Genomic DNA, 20,716 nt, shown 5'->3' with positions numbered 1-20,716 from the left:
AGAATGTAGGCATTTTCACAGTTCCCATTAGAGCAGGTCTGATTTCTTGTCTACCAGCATTTTTATTCCTTACATAGAATGATGATGCAGATTTATTTTTTTTAGAACCACTTTACAAGAGGTATTCCTTATTATCATCATCAGAAAAAAATCCCCAAAGCCCCACCCCAAACTGAAAATTTGATGTAAAATGTAACACTTTAAAGCAGTGACAATTTTCTAGACTGATTTATTTCCCTGACTGCCAGATATGATTACATGTAAATCACTCCATCTAGAGAGAGAAAATACTTTTTTAAAAGTGGGTACTAAATTATTCCACCATAATACGCACAGTTCTGGATATGGCTCCTGCTATCACTGAACTTCAGCAGTACATCCAAGATCCAAAGCTCCTCTGTCAGTCCTGATAGGAACTTTTGCCTGCCATACAGCTCCTGTAAAGAAGTGCTATTAAATAAGGCTAGGGTTTAACCAGAAGGCACCAACTTTGTATTTAATGCAACAGTCAAATGTAAAATTCAGAATGGCACATTAGTCTCAAACTCTTTTAACATTCAAGTCAGTGCTGTACATTAATTACGCTGCAGCATAAATTTCTCCAACATATTTGTTGGTGATCAGAAGTCACTGAATTGATCTGTTAGTTTACATTCCATTATAAGCTGGTCCTCCTCCACCTTCAGGTACTACCCAGTTAATGTTCTGACTTGGGTCTTTAATATCACATGTTTTGCAGTGGACACAGTTCTGAGCATTTATTTGCAGCCTTGATCCTTCTCCTGATTCCAGAGGAACATACTCATAGACTCCTGCAAAGACAAGAAGGGAGCTATCACTTTGCTGAACAGCTTCCCCCCTGCATGTATATTCTACTTACCAGCAAGTGTAACAAGGGAAGAATATTACTAATGTGACTTAATTCCCTTCCAACACATTTAACAGTTATTTCATCACAGAAGTACTGCTAACATGTTTTAAGACTTTCAACTGAACCGCCTTCTTGGAGGAAAATTGGGATGGAATGCTTGAAGTACGTAGGAGGTCAGGGGGACCCCTCCTGAAGTACTTAGTCTTTCCTGTTGCAGAAAGAGCTGACACACACATTTTTGTTACATACCTGCTGGACAAAACCTTTGCTCCGGTCCATCGAATACAGCCAGGTTCCTGCTCACAGGGACGCCGTCATCTTTGAGAGTTAAGTGAGGGGGCTGGTCATCTTCATGGTTTGTACCACTTAAAGCCACAGATGACAGGAGATCAAAACTGATTTTTCCATCAGGCTTTGGGTATTCAATAGGGGTGCAGTCTTTGGCTGGCTTGAGCTGAGCATAGTCTGGTCCTAAATACATTTTTAATAAATTTTAGTATAGAATTATTGTAATTTGCAGTTACTCAAGAACAATTTAACTAAACTGTTTTAACTTCCCTTGTCATCAGAATGAAGTACTTCATAGAAGACAGCCTTTTTCACGAGACAAATATCTATACCAAGTTATACTAAGCAATGTTTTAATGTCTTAATTTACATTGTATGGTAGCTGATACGAGGGTCTGCTTCAATTTTATCATCCATTTCTTTTGTACACTTTAAGGCCTCATGACTGGACCAGATGTGCACTAGCTGAAACAGACCAGAAAAGACTGACATATAAATTCAGAATCTTCTTCAGGAGATAATGAAATTACCTGGATGTTTTAATGTCCATGGTTCCATTCCTCTCAGTATCCAATAAAATATGCCTGTATATATCATTCCTCCATACACACCAAGTACGGTATGGCAGGATGGTCGGATGTTTCTCACTGCATACAGCTCTTTCCACACCCAGGACTTCTTCAGGTTCTCTTCATATTCTTGCACATCAAGTCCTAAGGCAGTACATTACTTGTTAGGTACCTACAGTGCATCAAGACTATCCTTGAAATAAAAGAATAAATGCTGAACAAAAGCAACTGCTAGCAATGAAATCAGCAAAATGAGAATTTCAGAACTGTAAGCTAGGAATATACTAGACAACATGTTTCAGCTTCTCGAATCAAGAGATGTGTTTTGTTGGCAGACATGTACTGTTCCTTTGTAGCCTCTATTAAATGAGCCACAAGCAGCATTACATTGTCTCAAAACTCAGCAAAATATAATCAGGCAGGTGGCTCCATTGGCACCTCTGTGGGAAAGCAGCTACTCACTCACAGAATTTGAGTGCTGACCAGGACAGTCCACCTGTGATCCAAACCCAGGTTTGCAATTCTAATGTCAAGTTCTAAAGCTTTTTCCAGAGAAGTTTTGCAACCAAAGTCCCATTTCAGTAACTAGCTATGGCCCAACAGATAATGCCAATTATAGTTAATTTCTCCCTTTGTAATCAGCACATTAATGAGATGTATTTGACTGCAAACTTTTGATTTAAACTCTTTGTATTCTTTACAAATACTAGACATTTCACAGTTGATACATCTACCACAGTGTAGTTAAAGTCAAGTAATTATATTTAAAAAAATCTTTCTTCAAATGAAGATTATTTGAGAGCTTTCTCTTCACCGCTCTCCATTTCTACTGTATAGGAATAAATATTCTAAATAATGAATTTTAAGCCCTGTCTACATAGGAAAAGCATGCTTCAGTCCATATTTCCCATAAAGTCCATTATCTCTGCAAAGAGAAGGAAGTGGGCTGTAGCAGTCCAGCCTTGACAAGACTGGAAAACAGCATATAAAACATGTCCATAATCAAACAGGAGTGGCACACTACCCACCAACAATGTTTATAGCTTCAGATGGATTCTAAGCATTTTAGCATGTCTAGCTGAAGTTTTAATTGTTCAGCACACCTCTGTGTATGGTATGTTTCAGCTGAATGAGAGCTCATTAGGTCTCAATCCACCAGTACAGACAGAAGATTTCTAAAATAATCATCATGTGGCACCTGGGTATAGTCTTGGCTCCAGAGTGACCAAAACTCTAGTTCTCTCCCCCTACAGATTTTATTAACAGATTTAAGGGGACAACCAAGGCTTAAACAAATCACTACAAGGTGGTCAGGACCAGGTGATTACTACAATGTGCTTGTATTATGTATAAAATAAAATACACATAGTCTCAAACTGAGACAACTAAAAGATTAAAAGACAGAAAAAAGGACTGGATGAAAACAGGATCCTAACAACAGTAAGAGCAAATTTGAAAAATCTCGTGCTGTTTTGCTTCATCTAATCTATTCCCTTTTTTTTTTCTGGTTTCAGCAGGCTTTCTGTAGCACTTTCGGAATCATAAAGCACTACTTTTTATTGTGTTTGTAGGAACAAAACTATTCTTGTTTACTTACACAGGAAGCATAAGCTTACTTTTCAGATGGTCATTAGAGCTTCTAGCAGTAGGATCAATACTTATGAATAACAGCAAATATTAATTTCTTTAATAAATAATTTGACATTATCAATAGTAAATAATAAAATATATCTTAAACACACTCATTTCATTATTTATTCACATTTCCAACTAATTTGTTCAGCCTAATTAATTACTGCTGTTGGTTGGTGGTGGTTCTAATTGAACACAAGGTAATTACAAATCAAAGTAAAATGATCTTACCTATTGTCTTTGATTGGAGATTTTCATTGGTTAATCGACTAAAAATGGCTTCTGAAGCCAACATGCCACTTTTCATTGCAGTATGTGTTCCTTTGATCTTGGGAACATTCAAGAGTCCAGGACTGCAACCAATTAATAATCCACCTGGGAAGGTGAGTTTGGGTATTGACTGAAGGGAAAACAGAACGAAAGGTGTTGTTCTTGTTTGGTTTTTGTTTGTTGAAGTGAAAATAACATTCTGAAATTAAACTGGCATAAGGCTTGAGTGTCCTTTCCATTTTCAGACCTGGCACAAGTACTCTCTAAACATACACCAGTTACTCCACTTATTCATGGAATTTGAGCACAGTATGCACATAGGAATAGAGATAATTTACTTGTGCTGAGTGTGAAAGTGATATTTTCCTTATATCCTCTCCACAGCTGCCTTATCTGCAGCAAAAATCCAGTAGTCACCCACCGATATGGTGTTCCTCCTTCAAGCTCAAGTAAATTTTTTAAAATAAAAACCCCAAACTCCCATTTGTTTCCCTGATTTCCACACAGTAAGTTGTAGTCACCTTACCTCACAGTGCTTTTTTCCACATATTTTTTTCTGTGAAACTGCACACTGCTATTATACCTGCCCCCCTGCTCCTTATTTTAGAAGTTGCTCACAGTCAGCAAATATATTTTGGTGCAAAATCACCATCTTACTCCCATTCTGTAAGCATAATGTCATAGAGTATGGTCAACTCACAAACCTAACACAGCCAAGATGATTTGGTCAGGTCAATAGTATTAATATACTACGTTATACACCTATATTGACTGAGGAATACCTCAGCTACCAAGGTGATGATTTTACACTGGAAACAGCTTCAAAGTGCAGACTGACTGCAGAACTTTGAGCAGAGAGCTCTGATCAAAGCCTAAGTCACAAATTGCTGAAGTTTTGAACATACCCTTCCTCCTAAAGTCTTTAGTGCTGAGCAGCACATCTTAATCTAGCATCCTGCTTTTTTTAAAACTGTCAGAAAGAATTAATTTTGCAGTAACCTAAATACTAAACAAGTAGTTGAATTTCATGAAAAATGTCAAAAAATGTATCCCTTGGAATTTAGGGTAACCCAAATCAAAAGTTTTGTTTCTTCTGCTTGTTCAATTGTTACCTCTTTACTAGTCACCCAGGACTTCTTACTTTTGTATAGTCATATAGCAATCACTAAAAAGTTAAATTACACAGCATTTCCTCTGAACTACAACTTACTTTTCTGGGAAAAGAAGTTTCAAGTTCAGCTACATAACACTATTTCAAAAAGATTAAGTATGTGGGATGTTCTCTCTTTTCTCAGAAAACAGCCATCCTATATTATCTATTAGGATTCAATGGTGCAGCACTGACATAAGGATAGAAAGACTTCTTGGCTGACTCCGAATTGCATAGGAAGATGGTGATCAAGTACTTTTCTTCTGCAAACACTGTTTCATGTAATATGCACAGTGACCCACCATACTGCTAAAGAATAAATGAGATTAAAGATGAGTCATGTAACACAAAAGGTAGCACATACTGCAGCTGTGGTAGTAATTCTCATTATTAGTACTATGGCACTTGGAGCCTGCTTTCATAGTCAGTGGAAGAAACACATCATGCCTCTGAGATACAGAAACAAAACAAGACTGCTTTAGGGAAGGGGAGACACCTGCTCCCTGTCGAGTCTTTCCTGCTGGCAGACAGGAAACCTCATGTTCTTCCTCCCCTTAGCTCCAGACCAGGGCTTACAATCTGTTAAGTGAGTCTAATGTTTGACACTTAAATGGGTTGTCAGGTTTTCCCTCCCGATATTCACAGCATACACTCATACACTGCTCAATAACTGCAACACCTTTTTCTCCACAAAACTCTTAAACCTTTCAAAAGATTTTGATAAAATAGAGACCAAATAGAGGGTGCATGGGAATTTAGGTGCTTTGTTTTGTAGTTTTAATAAATATTATAAATAGTAGCTACAGAGATTAAGTTACTAAACTCTTATCTTTCCTTCCACAGACATTAAAAAACACATGCACTCTCTCTCCCCCTTCACTCTGTGCTAAAGATTGAAGATCATGGTCATTAGGTTATCTATAACAAAAAAGCTGAAGTTGGTGGTAACTCTATACACCTATTTGATGCAATTCTTTTACCAAAATCAAAAACTGGAGCTATGGAATGCCTTACATAAGAAAATATTCTTGGACTACAGTGATACAAATGAGTCAGACTGCTACAGTTATTAATCAAAGCAACACATGCAAAAGAAGAGCTAATCTTAAAACTCTTCCTAAGTGAATCATCAATAAAGCTTTTTTTTTACTGAAGCCATGTATTAAAAAAAGTCTGTTAGAAGAGTGACTTCATGATCACCTAATCAAATCTATCTACAGGAAATTAAAAAACCCCACCAAAAAACCAATGAAGCAAAACATGCTTTTATATTAGGAACAATGGAAAGTATGGGACATATTGGTTTAAATCCAACAAAGATGTTCAAAGATGAGGCAGAGATGTGCAAGGTCTGTAGTTCTACTATGTAACTTAGCACAATGTCTGTAAGTGACTTAAAAATACTGTATTCTTTCAGCTATAGGTTTTGAGTATAAGGAGGGTGCAACTAGTCACACTCTGGCTACTTCACCAAAGCCAGAAATTCAATGACTATGTGAGAAACCAGGGCACAGGGTGGAAAAAGAAGCCCCTCTTGCATAAAAGTCCAGATTAGAACACCTTGGTATTTTTCATGGTGTCTGTGCTAATAGTGGAGTGGCAATGGTTTTTGAAATAAGCCAGTAACACAGCTGTGTTACAATGTGATATGACACATTTCCACTGCAGAGTGGACAAAATCAACGCTCAGATTGATTATATGTGCAGCATGGGTGTAATCAAGAAGCTGCTTCCCAAACTCACATGACTCACTGCCAGGAATGCACACTGGGGTCAAAGCCTAACTCCACATGACTGTGACAAGAGTGAAGCTGTGATGAAATTCTGCTTGTACTGCAAGAACCTCGTGAAGCCACGTTTATACTGAGAAGAGGTTCAAAAAGGAAAGGCAAAGTAGTCAGAGGGCAGAGTGGCATGGCCCCACACACAGGCTGCAGATCATGGACACTCAAGCTAGTTTTAGGGTCCAAACTGAAAGGAGGATTTGGAAGATGGATCTGGGAGCACAGAACATACTGCCACACTCTGTGTTTCAAGATGAGAAGCTAACAGGTTGGATGTACTTTAAAACTGTTAAATATAAACTCCAGACCATTTTTTTGCAAGCTTTTCCAGCCCTTTCAGCTGACCTTAGTCAGAAAAGTCAGCATTTGAAAGGAAATGCATCAATCAGACAGTCTTAAATAATACATATTCAAAATTTTACCTTCTGCACTACTTAAGTTAACAAAATGAACACCTCCCAAGAAAGCAGAAACTCAAAGTTGAGCATGAAAGAAACTCAAGGTATTCATACTTGAAGAGGTAAAGATTTACCTGCCAGATTACATTACAGTTTCAGCACCATCAGTGACTTAAGGCTCAAGCACTGAAAAGGAGTTCTTTTTGCTGGGATAAATAAGTAATTTGGAAGACCCTAAAAGAACAGATCAGTGGTACTACCCTGTCTTCCCCAAGATTCCAGGCAAAACAAAAGATATATGGCATCTTTGCTGCTGAACGTTCTTGACTGCAATATAAATTCCACTTCACTGGCTGCTCATAGCTTGGACAAACACTCTGCTGGGTAAAAACTCTGGATGTCTGGGCTCAGAGAGTGTTGGTGAGTGGAGTTACATCCAGCTGGCAGCCAGCCACTAGTAGGATTCTGCAGGGCTCAGTACTGGGGCCAGACCTGGTTAATATCTTTATCAATGACCTGGACAAGGGGATTGAGTGAACCCTCAGTCAGTCTGCAGGCAGCACAAAGACGGGTGGGAATGCTGATCTGCTGCAGAGGGATCTGGACAGGATGGTTCTATGGACCAAGGCTGATTATACTGACATCAGTAAGGCAAAGTGCTGTGTCCTGTCCTTGGGTTAAAACAGCTCCATGCAGTGCCTTAGGCCAGGGCAGAGTGACTGGAAAACTGCCTAGCAAAAAGGACATGGGGAGTCCTGCCAGCTGAACATGAGCCAGCATGTGCCCAGGTGGCCAAGAAGGCCAATGGCATCCTAGCTTGGATCACAAATAGTGCGGCCAGCAGGACCAGGGCAGTGATTATTTCCCTGTAGTCAGCACTGGTGATGCTGTATCTTGAATCCTTTGCCCAGTTCTGGGCCCCTCACAAGACACTGAAATGCTGGAGTGTGTCCAGGGAAGGGCAATGGAATTTATGAAGGGCCTGGAGCTCAGGTCTGATGAGGAGCAGCTGAGGGAGCTGGGGGTGTTTAACCTGGAGAAAAGGAGACTCAGGGGTGACCTTACTGCTCTCTACAACCACCTGAAAGGAGCGTGCACTGAGGTGAGGATCAGTCTCTTCTCACAAGTGGCAGGAAGAGAAGAAAGGGCTCAAGTTGTGCCAGAGGAGGTTTAGATTGGGTGTTAGGAAAAATACCTTCACAGGAAGGGTTGTCAAGCACTTGCACAAGCTGCCCAGTGAAGTGGTTGAGTTGCCCTGCCTGGATAAGACATACAGATGGTTTGGGGACATGGTTTAGTGGTGGACTTGGCAGTGGTGGACTAGTTATTGGACTAAATGATGTAAATGGTCTTTTCCAATCAAAATGTTTCTATGTTCTGTATTTCATTCAGAAAGTAAAGTGAGCATGTCAGAAGATTTTCAGTACGACAGAGCCTAAGATTAGCTAATCTCAGCAGCCAGTACCCAGCAAGACAAGAAGCTTTTTCTGTCCAGCAAAACATTTGGTATGGCATGCAAACCAAATCTACAGCACTAAATATATGGCTATAGAAAACTCAAAGATTAAAGCTTTGCAAAAAAAAATTACCTGGATACCACCTTCATTTAATGCTCTGGCACCATAGGCTATCCTTGTTCCACCCTCCAAAGTAGGCTGTACACTAGGATGATGCTTCCACCTCTGAAATTCTCTAAATGGATTCAAATAGGGATTTTGATAATCTAAACCAACCTTAAAAAAGGAAGAAAAGTGCACATCAATAAAAACAAGGTATGAAATTTCAACAAAAAATTGAAATCAAAGCAATTGCATATTACCACATCAAGTCTTTAAATGTATTTTATTCTAAAGCAACCTCAGGATCATTCTACTTAATCTACTGCCAAAAAAATATTTTATTAATGGTACAGCAGGAGCAAATCTAAAAATTTGTTGCTACAAGTCTGCTCTTGTCCCCACGTGAAATATGGAAAATATTTAATTGCATTGTAACCTCCTTTCACCTGTCTTTTGTATAAAAAGGATTAAATTAAGCATGATTTAATGGGTGGGATAAGCAGCAAAACTTGTTTTAAATTTGTATTTCATACCTCTGCCCAAAAATAGCTGAAAAAAGAGGTAAACAATTATTTTTTGATTGCTATGTCCTTGAGCTCTCATACTTTAAACAGTTCTTCTAATTGTTTAGTAGTCAGTTATAATTTCCAATTAGGTGAACCATTGTAATAAAGCACAGGGGAGTGATGATGAAAGCAGAAAATAGGGTAAAATAGATTGCCAGTGGGCTGGATGCTCAGGATTCTTATACATTTGAGAATTTGACCAAATATATACTCTGCATTTCCCATCTTTAAGATATTCTTAAAAAGAATTCTCTTGTTGAATTTTTCTCTTTTGAGAAAGGGATTATTTCTGGTTCCTGTGAGCTTTATTGGAGATAAGTAACAAAATACATCATGAGTCAGCAGCAATCAAGACTTTGGTATCTGTGGCAGCTCTCTGCTTTTAGAGCAGTGCTTGCATCTGCGTTGCTGACAAGACAAAATTAATGAACAAGTTCCAAAATAAGGGTAAAATAACCCTACTACAAGAATCATCTCAGACTGAAATAGGTATAAAGTTCAAAGACAAAAAAGTGATTGTGTGTTCACACAGAAGTTGATTTTTTTCCTCTCTGGAGAGAATATGAATGTTACTGATTACCTACCATTCTCTGCAAGAATCAGAGCTCTCAGCCCTTCTAAAATCAAACAGAAATTGAGTATCTACTGTATGTACTTATTAATTCCAATATTGGAAATCTTTACAGGACAAGTATCCGTGTCTGAGAAAGCTAGTGAATTTTTTTCAATGCTTCTTACAAAGCAGTTAGACAAAAGTAGAATTTTTCCACATACTCTCTAATCCTTCTGAAATCTAGGAGACAGAATGTCAGCTCAGTTCCATGCTGCTGAAAGTCCCATTTGTATTCTTGACTTTTACAACATCTGTGTTGAGGCATGTGCACAGGGTAAGTAGTGAATTTTTCATTTTGAACTGTAGGTGATAGAGTATTTCCAATCCCGGCTCCTCCTTGCATCACCTGGCTGCCAGAATGACACCAGACTATCTCTGGAGATCTCACACTTCTGACAAGCAGCAATAAGCAGGAAGAAGTTGCCTGCCCAATTCAGAAAGGCAGTTGCCAAAGAGGACAATGCCAACAGGGGTGGAGAATACCAAAACCAAAGTGAAGAGCTCAGAAATGAAAGGGACATTGCTAGTAGCATTGCAGTGCTTCCATTTTAGACACTTCTCTCAAAAAGTGGAGTTACACACAGGTTTGACACATGGATTAGGAAACGGAACTGTAAAAAGTGCATGTGATTTAGATTTCCTAACTTACAAGAAATTTTTGAGCACAGTTTTGATTAGTCATTTGGTTTTGCCATTACCAAAATTTGCTTTGTTTGCAAAGAAATTATGAGGAAGTTTTCTAGTTGGTCTCAATAAAAGACATTGGATTAAAGACAGATTAATATGACAAATTAGCCTTCCCTAGTATGGGCATAACCACACTTAAGATTGAGAAAGGACTAAATTTGGTCAATTCCTATTCTTGTATTGACATTTTCTCATTAAAACAGAGAAAAGAAACTGCATAAAATGAAGATCAAACAACATCTAAGAATTAAAAAAACTAACTTCACTTACCACAAATCCAAGAGCAACTAAAGGCTCAGGCTCATTTAAGTGATAAAGAAAGGATCCTCCATATGTATGTCTGTCTAATGGCCAGCCTACAGTATGTTCCACTCTTCCTGGTTTCCATTTTGTTTTATCAATAGTCCATAACTGAAATGAGGATGACCAAAAAATTACTTCACATTGCAAAGTAATGGCTTTTCAATAATATATTAAGAGACAAACACACAATTACATATAGGAGAAACTTAATTTACTCCTATGAGCAATGCAAAAATTCATACAGCAAAATACCAACTATTCAGTAAAGTTTTTTGGATTACTATTTGAGGTTTTCCCAATACCTCTCTTAAAATGCTGTCTATCAGAAAATGTGACTGAGACTCCAGTACTACACCCAAAATTTTCATTCCAAGATTCCTAGTATTAGTGACTTTGACAGATACTTCTGCCACAGAATGCAATGCTTATGTTGACTTCTTTCTTTGAAAGTATGATTTTTTCATACAATTCTATGAATTATCTTGTGAGTTTTTCAAGGTCAGGACAAAGCAATATGCCTGAGTTGATCTAAATATTTTCTGCCAAACAAATTGTCACATCTCTGCTGTCTTCTACACGTTTTCAGTGCTCCACTGACCCATGGTGAACTCCGAGAAGCATTTTCATGTTTTCAAGATTGAGTCAATTTTCTGCTCATTTCACAAAACATCTTTGCACCATGGAGGTACATGCCAGGCACAGTCTAATGGCAGAAGGGCAGTTGAGCACCACAGATCAGCCCAAGCATTGAGGGCACACCTACAATAATGTTGCAGTTTAGATTAAAGAGCACATTTTTGAGTGGGACTTCTGATTCCTCCCACTTACTGTGTTTTGACTCACATCATACAGCAGCCAAAGCATGAACTGGATTCCTTCAATGTGAAACTCAAAGACAGGGTCCTAAAAGTCCATCTAAAACATTCCAGCCATGCAAGGGCACTCAGTCCATGGGACCAGATGACAGCTAGTCCAAAGTAAAAATAAACCTGAGGCGTGCATAGCTCCTCAGCACCAACTACTTCAGATCCACTCCTACTGGACTGCACTATTTGCTAAAGCAGACAGTCTCACCTGGAAGTAAGGGAACTCTATAGGAAAACCCTTCTTTAATGACAATTTCAGTATTAGAGACTGTAGCTAAGATTATGTTATATTTACAGAATGGCTATTCTCTACAGAGTGTAAACTAATCATTTAACTAGTACGTGCTTACAGCTACAAAATATTTAAGTAATTCTGTTACAGTCAAAACTCTGAATATATTCTAAAATAATACAGCTCTTTTTCATGAGTGATATTTCCTGAGTATAGAATATTTTAAAAAGGAAACCTCATTCCTATCCCAATTTTATATGCCCAATGTAGGGAGTTTTTTTTAAAGAAAGGCTCATCCAGAAGGTGCTTCAGAGACCACGACACATCATCTGAAACAGCTCTCCTCTCTCCCTTTTACTAACATACAGAAAGCCCACAGTTTTCTTCCTTCCTCTTGTACTAAAGCCCCCCCAAAATTAGGCAGCACAAATTCCTTCCTTGTTTAGCAGATATACGGAAAACAGGTATCACAAATGACTGTAATTTGAAAATGTTACAGAGCAGATTCACAGGTACCTCTAGTTAAAACAGATACAAGAGAAGCAGCAGCTGAAGTGGAACAGTCACAACATTCAGAGAGGATCTGCTCTGATCAGCCTCAGAACAGCAAAGATTCTGAATTTTCAAGGTGTAACTCAAATTCTTTAATTCTTATGTCTTACAAAAATTAGCTAGAAAGCAAACAGAATCTAACTTTAAGTCTTAAGCTATTTTCTTTAATTGTTAAAATGATGCAAGTGGTACCTCTTTCAATCCAATGCCATAGCTCTGGGGTTGACAATTCTCCCTTAGATTGTATCTTTTGTACAGCTGTTTGGCTAGATGTCCATGACAACCTTCAGCAAAGACCGTGACTTTAGCATGGAGTTCCAAGCCTCTTTCAAAGGTAGCCTGCAAAAGTACAGCATTTCATCAGCAGTTAGGTCTGTGCCACACCAAACTCACAGCAAGAAAATGGAGAGTAATAAAGTGATTTTACACTACTTGGTGACACAGCTCAGACACTACAGACCATTGCAAATTATGGCTCTAGTTCAGTTGTCTTTTCCACCCAACCAGGATGCACCCCTGGCAAGTCTTGGAAGGGGATTCCAGTAGAGCAGCCCCACAGTGAACCGCTATTCATCACTGAAAGAGAGAATCTTTCCAGGTCAGAGAATACTTACACCAAATCTGCTCCTTCACAAGGTGCAAAGGAACTCTGACAAAGAATCTTTACCTGTAAGATCACACTTTAATTTTTGCTCATGAAGTCACATTACATTGTAAGGTTTTGTGCCCCAACACAAATGTCACAGGCTAGACAGAGCTACCATATCTGAAAAACCTGAATCACCCCTGCTCCCAAAAGGACCCACCACATGACATTATCCCAATCTGGCACGTTAAAACATACAATAAAATTAAACTAAATAAAACACAACTATAAAAAATTCTCATTAAAAATTCCAACAAGGATTGAGAACCAGGTAAGGGGAATTGGGATACTGCTGTATGAGTACATCACCTGCATCTGTGAGCACACTGGACAAGAATATAGATTATATTTACAAATTTTTCATAATGAAAAAACCTTGATTTCAGTCAGAAAGTTTGATGTTGAAAAAGACAAGGACAACAGTTTTGGATTGACCTCATCAACTGTACTCAATTAAACCATCTCAAGGTAAGCCAGCATAGGTTTAAAAGAAGTTTACTGCTTTGGTTTTAAATTGTGTCTCAGGTGCAATCTGCTTGTAACTCACAAATGAAAATGTTCCCTCTAGCTGAGAATTACATTTAAAGAGGAGTCACAGGATTTTGTGAAATTCTTGTACTCTTTGAATTTCTGATTGTCAATGTGAACTTGAATTAATTTTACAAAATTCTAAACAAGAGTTACGTCTTGAATATATAGTGTCCACTTTGAAAACTCAAAGCTTTATATAAAGCAAACTACAGCTTTATATAAAACAAACAAACTACAACTCCACATTGTAAATATTAGAAATCCATTAATTTGAAACATTTCACTAATGTGACACAGCTGTATTTCACATTTAACAACCTTCTCCAGTATCTACACAAGAATTAACATGCAACTTACTACAATGTTTTTTGACCACTGTCATTTTTATTTGGTTGGTGCTGACTGCAAGGTATCTATTCATTAACCACAGTCTATTTGATTAGGCTCTGTATAAACATGTTGAAGATACTCTTGCCTTGGAGCTTATACAAACTACACCAATTTACCTGAGCCTTTATGCACTGGAGGTAGTAGCAATTGACAAAACTGACAGCTAAAACACTTGAATTGAGTGACAGTTCAGTAAAAAAGCTGCAGTAGAGGCACACTCATGTACATGAAAGAAGTTAAGAGATGCATTCTCCCAGAACAAATGGAGAAAAAAAATGAATCTATGTTTTGGGGATGTTAATAAATACATCTAAAATGTTCCTTCCCATCTTAAAACAAACCCAAACTCCCAATGAAGCTGCACACGTTACTTGTGCCACCTTCTGGACAAAGCATGCACTGGAAAATGAGAGCTGTCTGTGTGCCTGTCCCCTACATTTCACATATGCCAAAACACCCTTACATAATCTTCTTTAAGACAACTTTTATGAAAAGGCTTTTTCTACTAATCTTAGAAGAATTTTATAATGTTCTGAGATGAGAACACAATCAATCAAATTAAATAGAGAGGGAAGACAGGTACTGAATTTTACAACTTTTCTTATGCTGCAGCAAGACTACTGATGGCAGTAGAAGAAGATGTACCACAATTTTCATAATCAGACTCCTAGCTATGGGGAAGATAGATACTCACTTTAGGTGCTCCATCCTTCTGAATGCCTACATCATTAGTTGCTATCCCTTTCACGCTACCATCTTCATGAAAAAGTACCTTTGGAAATATTTAAACAAACAAACAAAAAACATTGTAATGAAACTGTACTCTGAATCTATTAATTAAAAGTTCTAAAGCAGAACTTCGAAACACTATGACTTAAATGGTCAAACATGAAGATTATGTATTTATTCATGTATTGTGTGCACTTTGCTGGATCTGAGCCAGGGAATTGAGATAGAGAAATATAATTTTCACAATACATATCAGTTAAAATGAATGTTGCACGTGTACAAATGATCATGACTGCACTGAAGGGAGTTCCAAAGCCACTCTTCACAAACACACACTGATGTCATCAGTACCTCAGCTGCTGCATAGCCTGGATATATCTCAACACCCAAAGCTTCTGCTTGTTCACCTAGCCAGCTCACAAGGTGGCCCAGACGTACTATGTAATTTCCATGATTAACCATCGGGAGCCCTAGGCAGAAAAAGACACACACACAAATAACACATGGGACACTAAGCAAAATAACCAAAGCTGTCACCTCTACAGCTACTACCTTCAAGCTAGTCTCATGTGTTATCAGAGCCATCACCCACACAGAGTGTATCACTGTAACCTATTATAGTCTACATACACTTGCTGCACTACACCAACTCAAACTTCTTTTGATTCATGGAGAAGTTCAAAAAGACACAGAGGAAGCTGACTCTCTTCTCCCTCACTAAACTTTACCTGGAAGGATTGGCACTGGAATTCTAGATGTCTTTGTTAAAATTCCAAACTTGTCTTCAGTTACAGGAGTATTAAGTGGAGCCTACAAAAAATTAAATAGAAGAAGTAGAGGGTTATGTTTTCTCAGCCAATCCAACAGAAACAACAGAAACAACAAAAACGAACAAAATCAAACAAACTACAGGTTTAGTATAGCACTTCTTTAGGAAGGCACCACAAGAGAGAAGATAAAATACTTTATGAGGCAGTCATCAGGCAAGAATCAACACAACTACTGAGGTTTAAAAAAACCAAATTTGCAAATAACATCTATTGTACACAGGCCTGTTCTACATCAATAGTCTAGACCTTTTTAAAGAAGGCAGCTCAAACCTGCAGATTTATCACCATAAGGCAAACTAAAGAGTTGACAGCTGACTTCTTGCAGCTCTCAGGTGATAGCAGGCAGCTGACTGCAGGTCAGACAGCTGTTCTGGGACCTCTCTCCTAAAATCATCTTAGGCCTTTGCTACACCAGGGTGTCTGCACAGAAGTCAGTATCAGTCATCTCCAGGAAGAGCAATTGTACAGATCCAGCACATCTGTCATTGGTAAGGACCAAACATCTTCCTGTTTGTACACAGGAGCTGGACTTTGCACACAGGCAGCAAGTGCAGGGCACCCCAGGCTGCAGCAGACATATTGTGTATGTGCAGTAGGACTACTGCAGAAAAGAGCAAGGGCCACAGCATATCTGTGTAGACAGAAAACATCCAGCATTGTTGAACTACAGGAAACAGACTTAAAAAGAAGGTACCCATTTTTGTTTTGTTCCATCAATGTATTTTAAAATGGTGCTTATTACCAACGGTACCAGGGACTAACTCATACCAGAATGAGTCAGATATGAAGTTCCTTACACTCTAGCAATGACCTTTGGTGTTTACATGCTCATACATACCCCTCGCTCTTTCCAGTCTGGAAAGAGTTCTTCTAAGGCCCTTGGCTCGACACAAGCACCAGACAAGGTGTGTGCACCAATCTGAGAAGCCTTTTCCACCAGACACACACGCACTTCCCTGCTGTGCTCAGCAGCCAACTGCTTGAGTCGAATGGCTGCAGAAAGGCCTGCAGGGCCTGCTCCAACAACGACCACATCAGCTTCCTCTGCAAATCTTTCCATGTTTACCCCTTCAATAGAAAAAAATGATAATAACATAAGCCAATCTCCAATTTCTTCCAGCCTCTCTCTCACTAAAACCAAACCCTCATGGTTAGAACAACTGAAAAAATCAAGCAGATACATACTGAACAGAACTAAATCTTGTTGTGATAATCACTAAACCAAAAGCTGCTTGTATATTTTCTTTATTAAAACAAGCATAAAGTTTCCTCTGATATTATATTATAGCACTAAAGACACTCATTGTGAGATAGCAAGCAAAAATTTCATTTGAAATATTAGTACTGTATGTAAGCACAGAGAATTTCCATAATGAGAAAAAACCAGCAACACATTTTAATGTCTTTAAGACTCAGCAATGACAATTGTAATAACAATGATAATAACAATAAAGCAGCTTTTAAAGAAGGCAGTGTTTGTACCTTGCCATCGTTTGTCTTTGTCCCGAGGATGAATTGTGTAGTGTGTGGTTATGCGAGGCACAGCGGCAGTGGAGGCACATCGTGAGACACGCAGCGACGGAGGGCAATCCTTCTTCATCAACTTCAGAGCATGAAAGCACTGACGTGCTGCAAAAACCGGAAACAACTTCATCAAATCTGTAGTTTCTCAAATTTTTCAAAGTTTCAGAGATGCTAGAAGCACAACAAATATGACAGCTTCCCCCTCCCAAAGCCTACCAGGTGACGTGAAGATGAGAAACCATAAACACAGATTTTAAAATTTTCAAGTAAGGAGGATGCTGTGTAATTTTTTTATTAGCAGCTTCCCCTTTAAGCATTCTTTACTCAGTACACAGGCCAGCCATGCATAGCTGACACAGGATAATATACACAGGTGCCAAACACACTTTAAGTTCTGATTTAATTTTGAACTTCAAAAGTGCATTAAAAGTGACTAAACAATGGTAGAAACGGGACATGCAAGTTTAGCTCTGACATCTCAACACGTGTTGAGACACAGAGCTTGAGGCTACTAACACAAGGCAGTTCACCTAAAGTACATGCCATGGTCTGCAGTAAAAGCACAGACCTGAACCCAAGTGTGCTTAGCCAAAGCTAGGAACAGTAGATACAGGTAACCATTACCTTTGCTGCAGATACAACAATTGTTGTGAAAACAAATTAGAATTTCTGCGTAAGCAAATGGACGAAAAATAAAGTTTCAAATTATCAAACTTATCAGGACTTTTCAGAGAGTTATTACATGTCATATTTTCCCTCTTTTAGAAACAAATAATAAATGTGTGTGATTTGTATTAAAAAACCTAGTATCATTAGTATGAAAGTGAGTTAGTTAAAAGGTCTGTGAACTAAAATGTGCCTTCCTTAGTAATATTCCTTCCTTAAAGAATTTGTTTTATTCAGGGATGAAGAATACCATATTTAAAGTGGAGTATTTCTGCAAAATGATATAAATAAAATCACCAGTGTGCTTTGACTGAAATGTTTAGTTGAGAATGGCAATTGGCAAGGCCAGCACAAGCATCCTGTGTCACAACCCTGCCCGGTGACAATTAGGCCAGAGGTCACTACATGCAAGGTAGCAAGTACAATCCATCTTGGTTCGTTAACAGGAATTCTGTACCTAAGCAAGGTGGTAAAGAATAATAATACCACATAAAAGGTGGTATTATCATACCACCTTATGATTCTTAGTTATCCTTTACCTGCAACTAGGCAGGATCTGAGAACAGGTACTGTATAAGGATGATAATAACTACATATATATATATAAAATGAAACTTTAACTTAACTTTCAGGATTTGATAATAACAGAGGGCAGATTCTTGCCCAGCGAGCGCACAGGGCCTGGGCCACGACTATTGAGAGCTCAGGGACTCGGAAAGTGATGGGAAACGCCGGCACGACCCAGGCAATCCCCAAGGAGAAACTTCGCGGCAGCTCTTCAGTAACAGCTGTCGGGATGCTGTCTCCACAACTACTTCCCAAGTAAGGACACTCATTCCGCTGCTTTATTTCACCCTTTAAAGCAGGTGACACCTAGCGTCCCGCCCATGTTTTTAGGCACCCGGCTGCAGGTGAATAACCCACGTCAATATCACGGAGCCGGGCCGCGGGCACCGCTCACGCACAGCGCTGTCCTCCGGCCCTCGGGCGCACAGAGGCCCCGGGCAGGGCGAGCCCCGGGTTCCCGTCCGCCGGCCCCGCGTCCGCCCGGACACCGGCGCGATCCAGCCGCGACCTTTGCTCCGCCTCGGCGCCGCGCCAGCCGCCGGCCCCACCCGCCGAGCCCAGCCCAGCCCAGGCCAGCCCAGCCCGCCCCAGCCCAGGCCGAGGCCCCGGGCGCTCCCGCCGGGCACGGCGCGTTACCTCGGCCGGCGGCCGGGCAGCGGTGGAACAGCATCGCAGCGGGCCCGGCACCGTCCGCTTCCCGCGACCGCCCCGCGCTCACCCCGCCGGCCTCGCCCCGCCGCGCCTGCGCGCCCGGCCACGGCCCCGCCCCGGCGGGCGGCAGGACTACAGCTCCCAGGGCCGCCCGCCGGGACGGTGATCGCGGCCGCCGCCCGCCCATCCGCGGCCGGGGCGGCGCTCGGCGGGAGCGGGGCCTGGGCGGGCCGTGGGCGGCGCTCGGGCGGGAGGAGCTCCCGGCGCGGGAGAGCCGAGCGGGACATGGCTGAGGCGGGGCCGCTGCCGCCCGCCGCGGTGCCCGAGGGATCGCCCGGCGCCCGACCCCGGAGGGTCCGCGGCGGGAGCGAGGGGTCGGGGTCGCCGGAGCTGCCCGGCGGCGACACGCGGGAGCTGCTGGAGGAGGTGGAGATGCAGATCGGCGACGTGAGTGCGGCGCGCTGCCCCCGGGCGGGCTCCGGGACCCCTCTGGGACGCTGCCGGTCGCCGGTGACCCCCAACCTCTCTGCCGTCCCTCCAGGCCGCCTTCTCGCTGGCGAAGATCCTGGAGGCGACGTCGGCCGTGTCGGCCCAGGTGGAGGAGCTGGCCACCAAGTGCTCGGAGAACGCCCGGTTCCTCAGGACGTGGCGGGACCTGCTCAGGGAGGGCTACGAGTCGCTGAAGCCCAGCGGGTGAGGCCGGCCCGGCCCGCGCTGCGGCGGGGCGCTCCTCGACCGCCGCCTCAGGGACCTCACGTGGAGCTTTGTTTTCCCCCAGAGATCTTACACAAATACCTGAGGGCTCTCGTATGGATGTTTTATGGTCATCTACCGAATAAAAAAACTTTGTTTAGGGAATCAGTTTTGACTTTTAGATTCTTCGTTGAAGCTCAAGCGATCTCTGACTCCCCTATTTTTTCCTCTCTCTTTTGTGCTAGCGTGGTAGATACAAAGTCAGTATGTGTGCTACATTCAGAACTCCTTACTGGTAGGGAAGTGGTGTCCTATGATAAAGAATTGTCAGCCCTCCTCTTTAAGACCCGTCATCAGCAGAAACCCTGCCAACCCCAGAGAAACTTCAACTTCAGTTTTTTGTTACACACTTTTTTATTTTCATGTTAAGTATGGGATAATGCGACAAGTTGTGGCTTATTTATGAGCTGTAGAAAAACTCTATATCCCAAACCTTACTATTTTCAGCAGTATCGCAATGTATGTCTATAAAGCTGCAGATTATTTTTTGCAAGATGTTTTATTACTGCAAACAATTTTACCCAACCTTTTGCTGTAATAAAGTGCCTTATGATGAACCCTGTATCTCTGCAGGGTAGACATTTAGCAGCATTGTTTAATGATAGGCTGGATTATTTTGAACTGTAAGTAAAAGCTTCTATTAGTTAGAATAGAATCTGTGACATTTATTCTCCCAGCCCTGGGGAAGCAGGGAGCTTTTTCAGTGTTTGGTTTTTTATCTTTGCCTTAAGCAGTGGCTAGTTTGATAGTCTAGAGCTTAGTGTTAATACAACCTTTTGGTCTGAAGGATGGCTGATCTGTAATAAATAGCTTCCCTGACACTCCTTTACCTTAACCAGGCACTGTGGAAAAAAGGAATGCTGAGGTGCAAGGGCAGGCTGCAGGAGAATGTGACTCTGCCATGACTTATTAGCAGGCCTTGTTTTTACTTATAGGACTTTGAGAAAGACCCACTGTAGCTTGCTTACCAAAACAATAAAGAAGTTGCAAAATTATGAAGTATTGACTGTTATTGTGTTATTGATAGAAACAAAGGTGACAGTGAATATAACCATAATCCTGTGTAGTGAAAAACAGGTAGTGGTAAGG

General features: G+C 40.7%; 2 protein-coding genes across 2 annotated transcripts; one reads left to right on the top strand and one right to left on the bottom strand.

Moving 5' to 3' along the window:
- Positions 1-209: 209 nt before the first annotated feature.
- Positions 210-18,963, bottom strand: ETFDH (electron transfer flavoprotein dehydrogenase). The gene is made up of 13 exons (XM_059470000.1): positions 18,860-18,963; positions 16,949-17,095; positions 16,305-16,534; positions 15,365-15,446; positions 14,988-15,106; positions 14,602-14,679; positions 12,533-12,679; positions 10,658-10,798; positions 8,552-8,695; positions 3,592-3,760; positions 1,690-1,872; positions 1,121-1,342; positions 210-812 (listed from the first exon to the last, which is right to left on the bottom strand). The coding sequence occupies exons 1-13, from the start codon at positions 18,891-18,893 to the stop codon at positions 649-651; spliced, it is 1,860 nt and encodes a 619-aa protein (XP_059325983.1). The 5' UTR covers positions 18,894-18,963; the 3' UTR covers positions 210-648.
- Positions 18,964-19,151: 188 nt separating this feature from the next.
- On the top strand, positions 19,152-20,626 carry C4H4orf46 (chromosome 4 C4orf46 homolog). The gene is made up of 2 exons (XM_059470807.1): positions 19,152-19,321; positions 19,416-20,626. Exons 1-2 carry the CDS (start codon positions 19,160-19,162, stop codon positions 19,569-19,571), a joined length of 318 nt encoding a protein of 105 aa, XP_059326790.1. The 5' UTR covers positions 19,152-19,159; the 3' UTR covers positions 19,572-20,626.
- The last annotated feature ends 90 nt before the right edge of the window (positions 20,627-20,716 follow it).

This window comes from Ammospiza nelsoni, chromosome 4 (genome assembly GCF_027579445.1).
Source record: "Ammospiza nelsoni isolate bAmmNel1 chromosome 4, bAmmNel1.pri, whole genome shotgun sequence".
Taxonomy (NCBI): Eukaryota; Metazoa; Chordata; class Aves; order Passeriformes; family Passerellidae; genus Ammospiza; species Ammospiza nelsoni.
The sequence above is the reverse complement of the archived record's forward strand: the minus strand, read 5'-3'. Positions and strand labels throughout refer to the sequence as shown.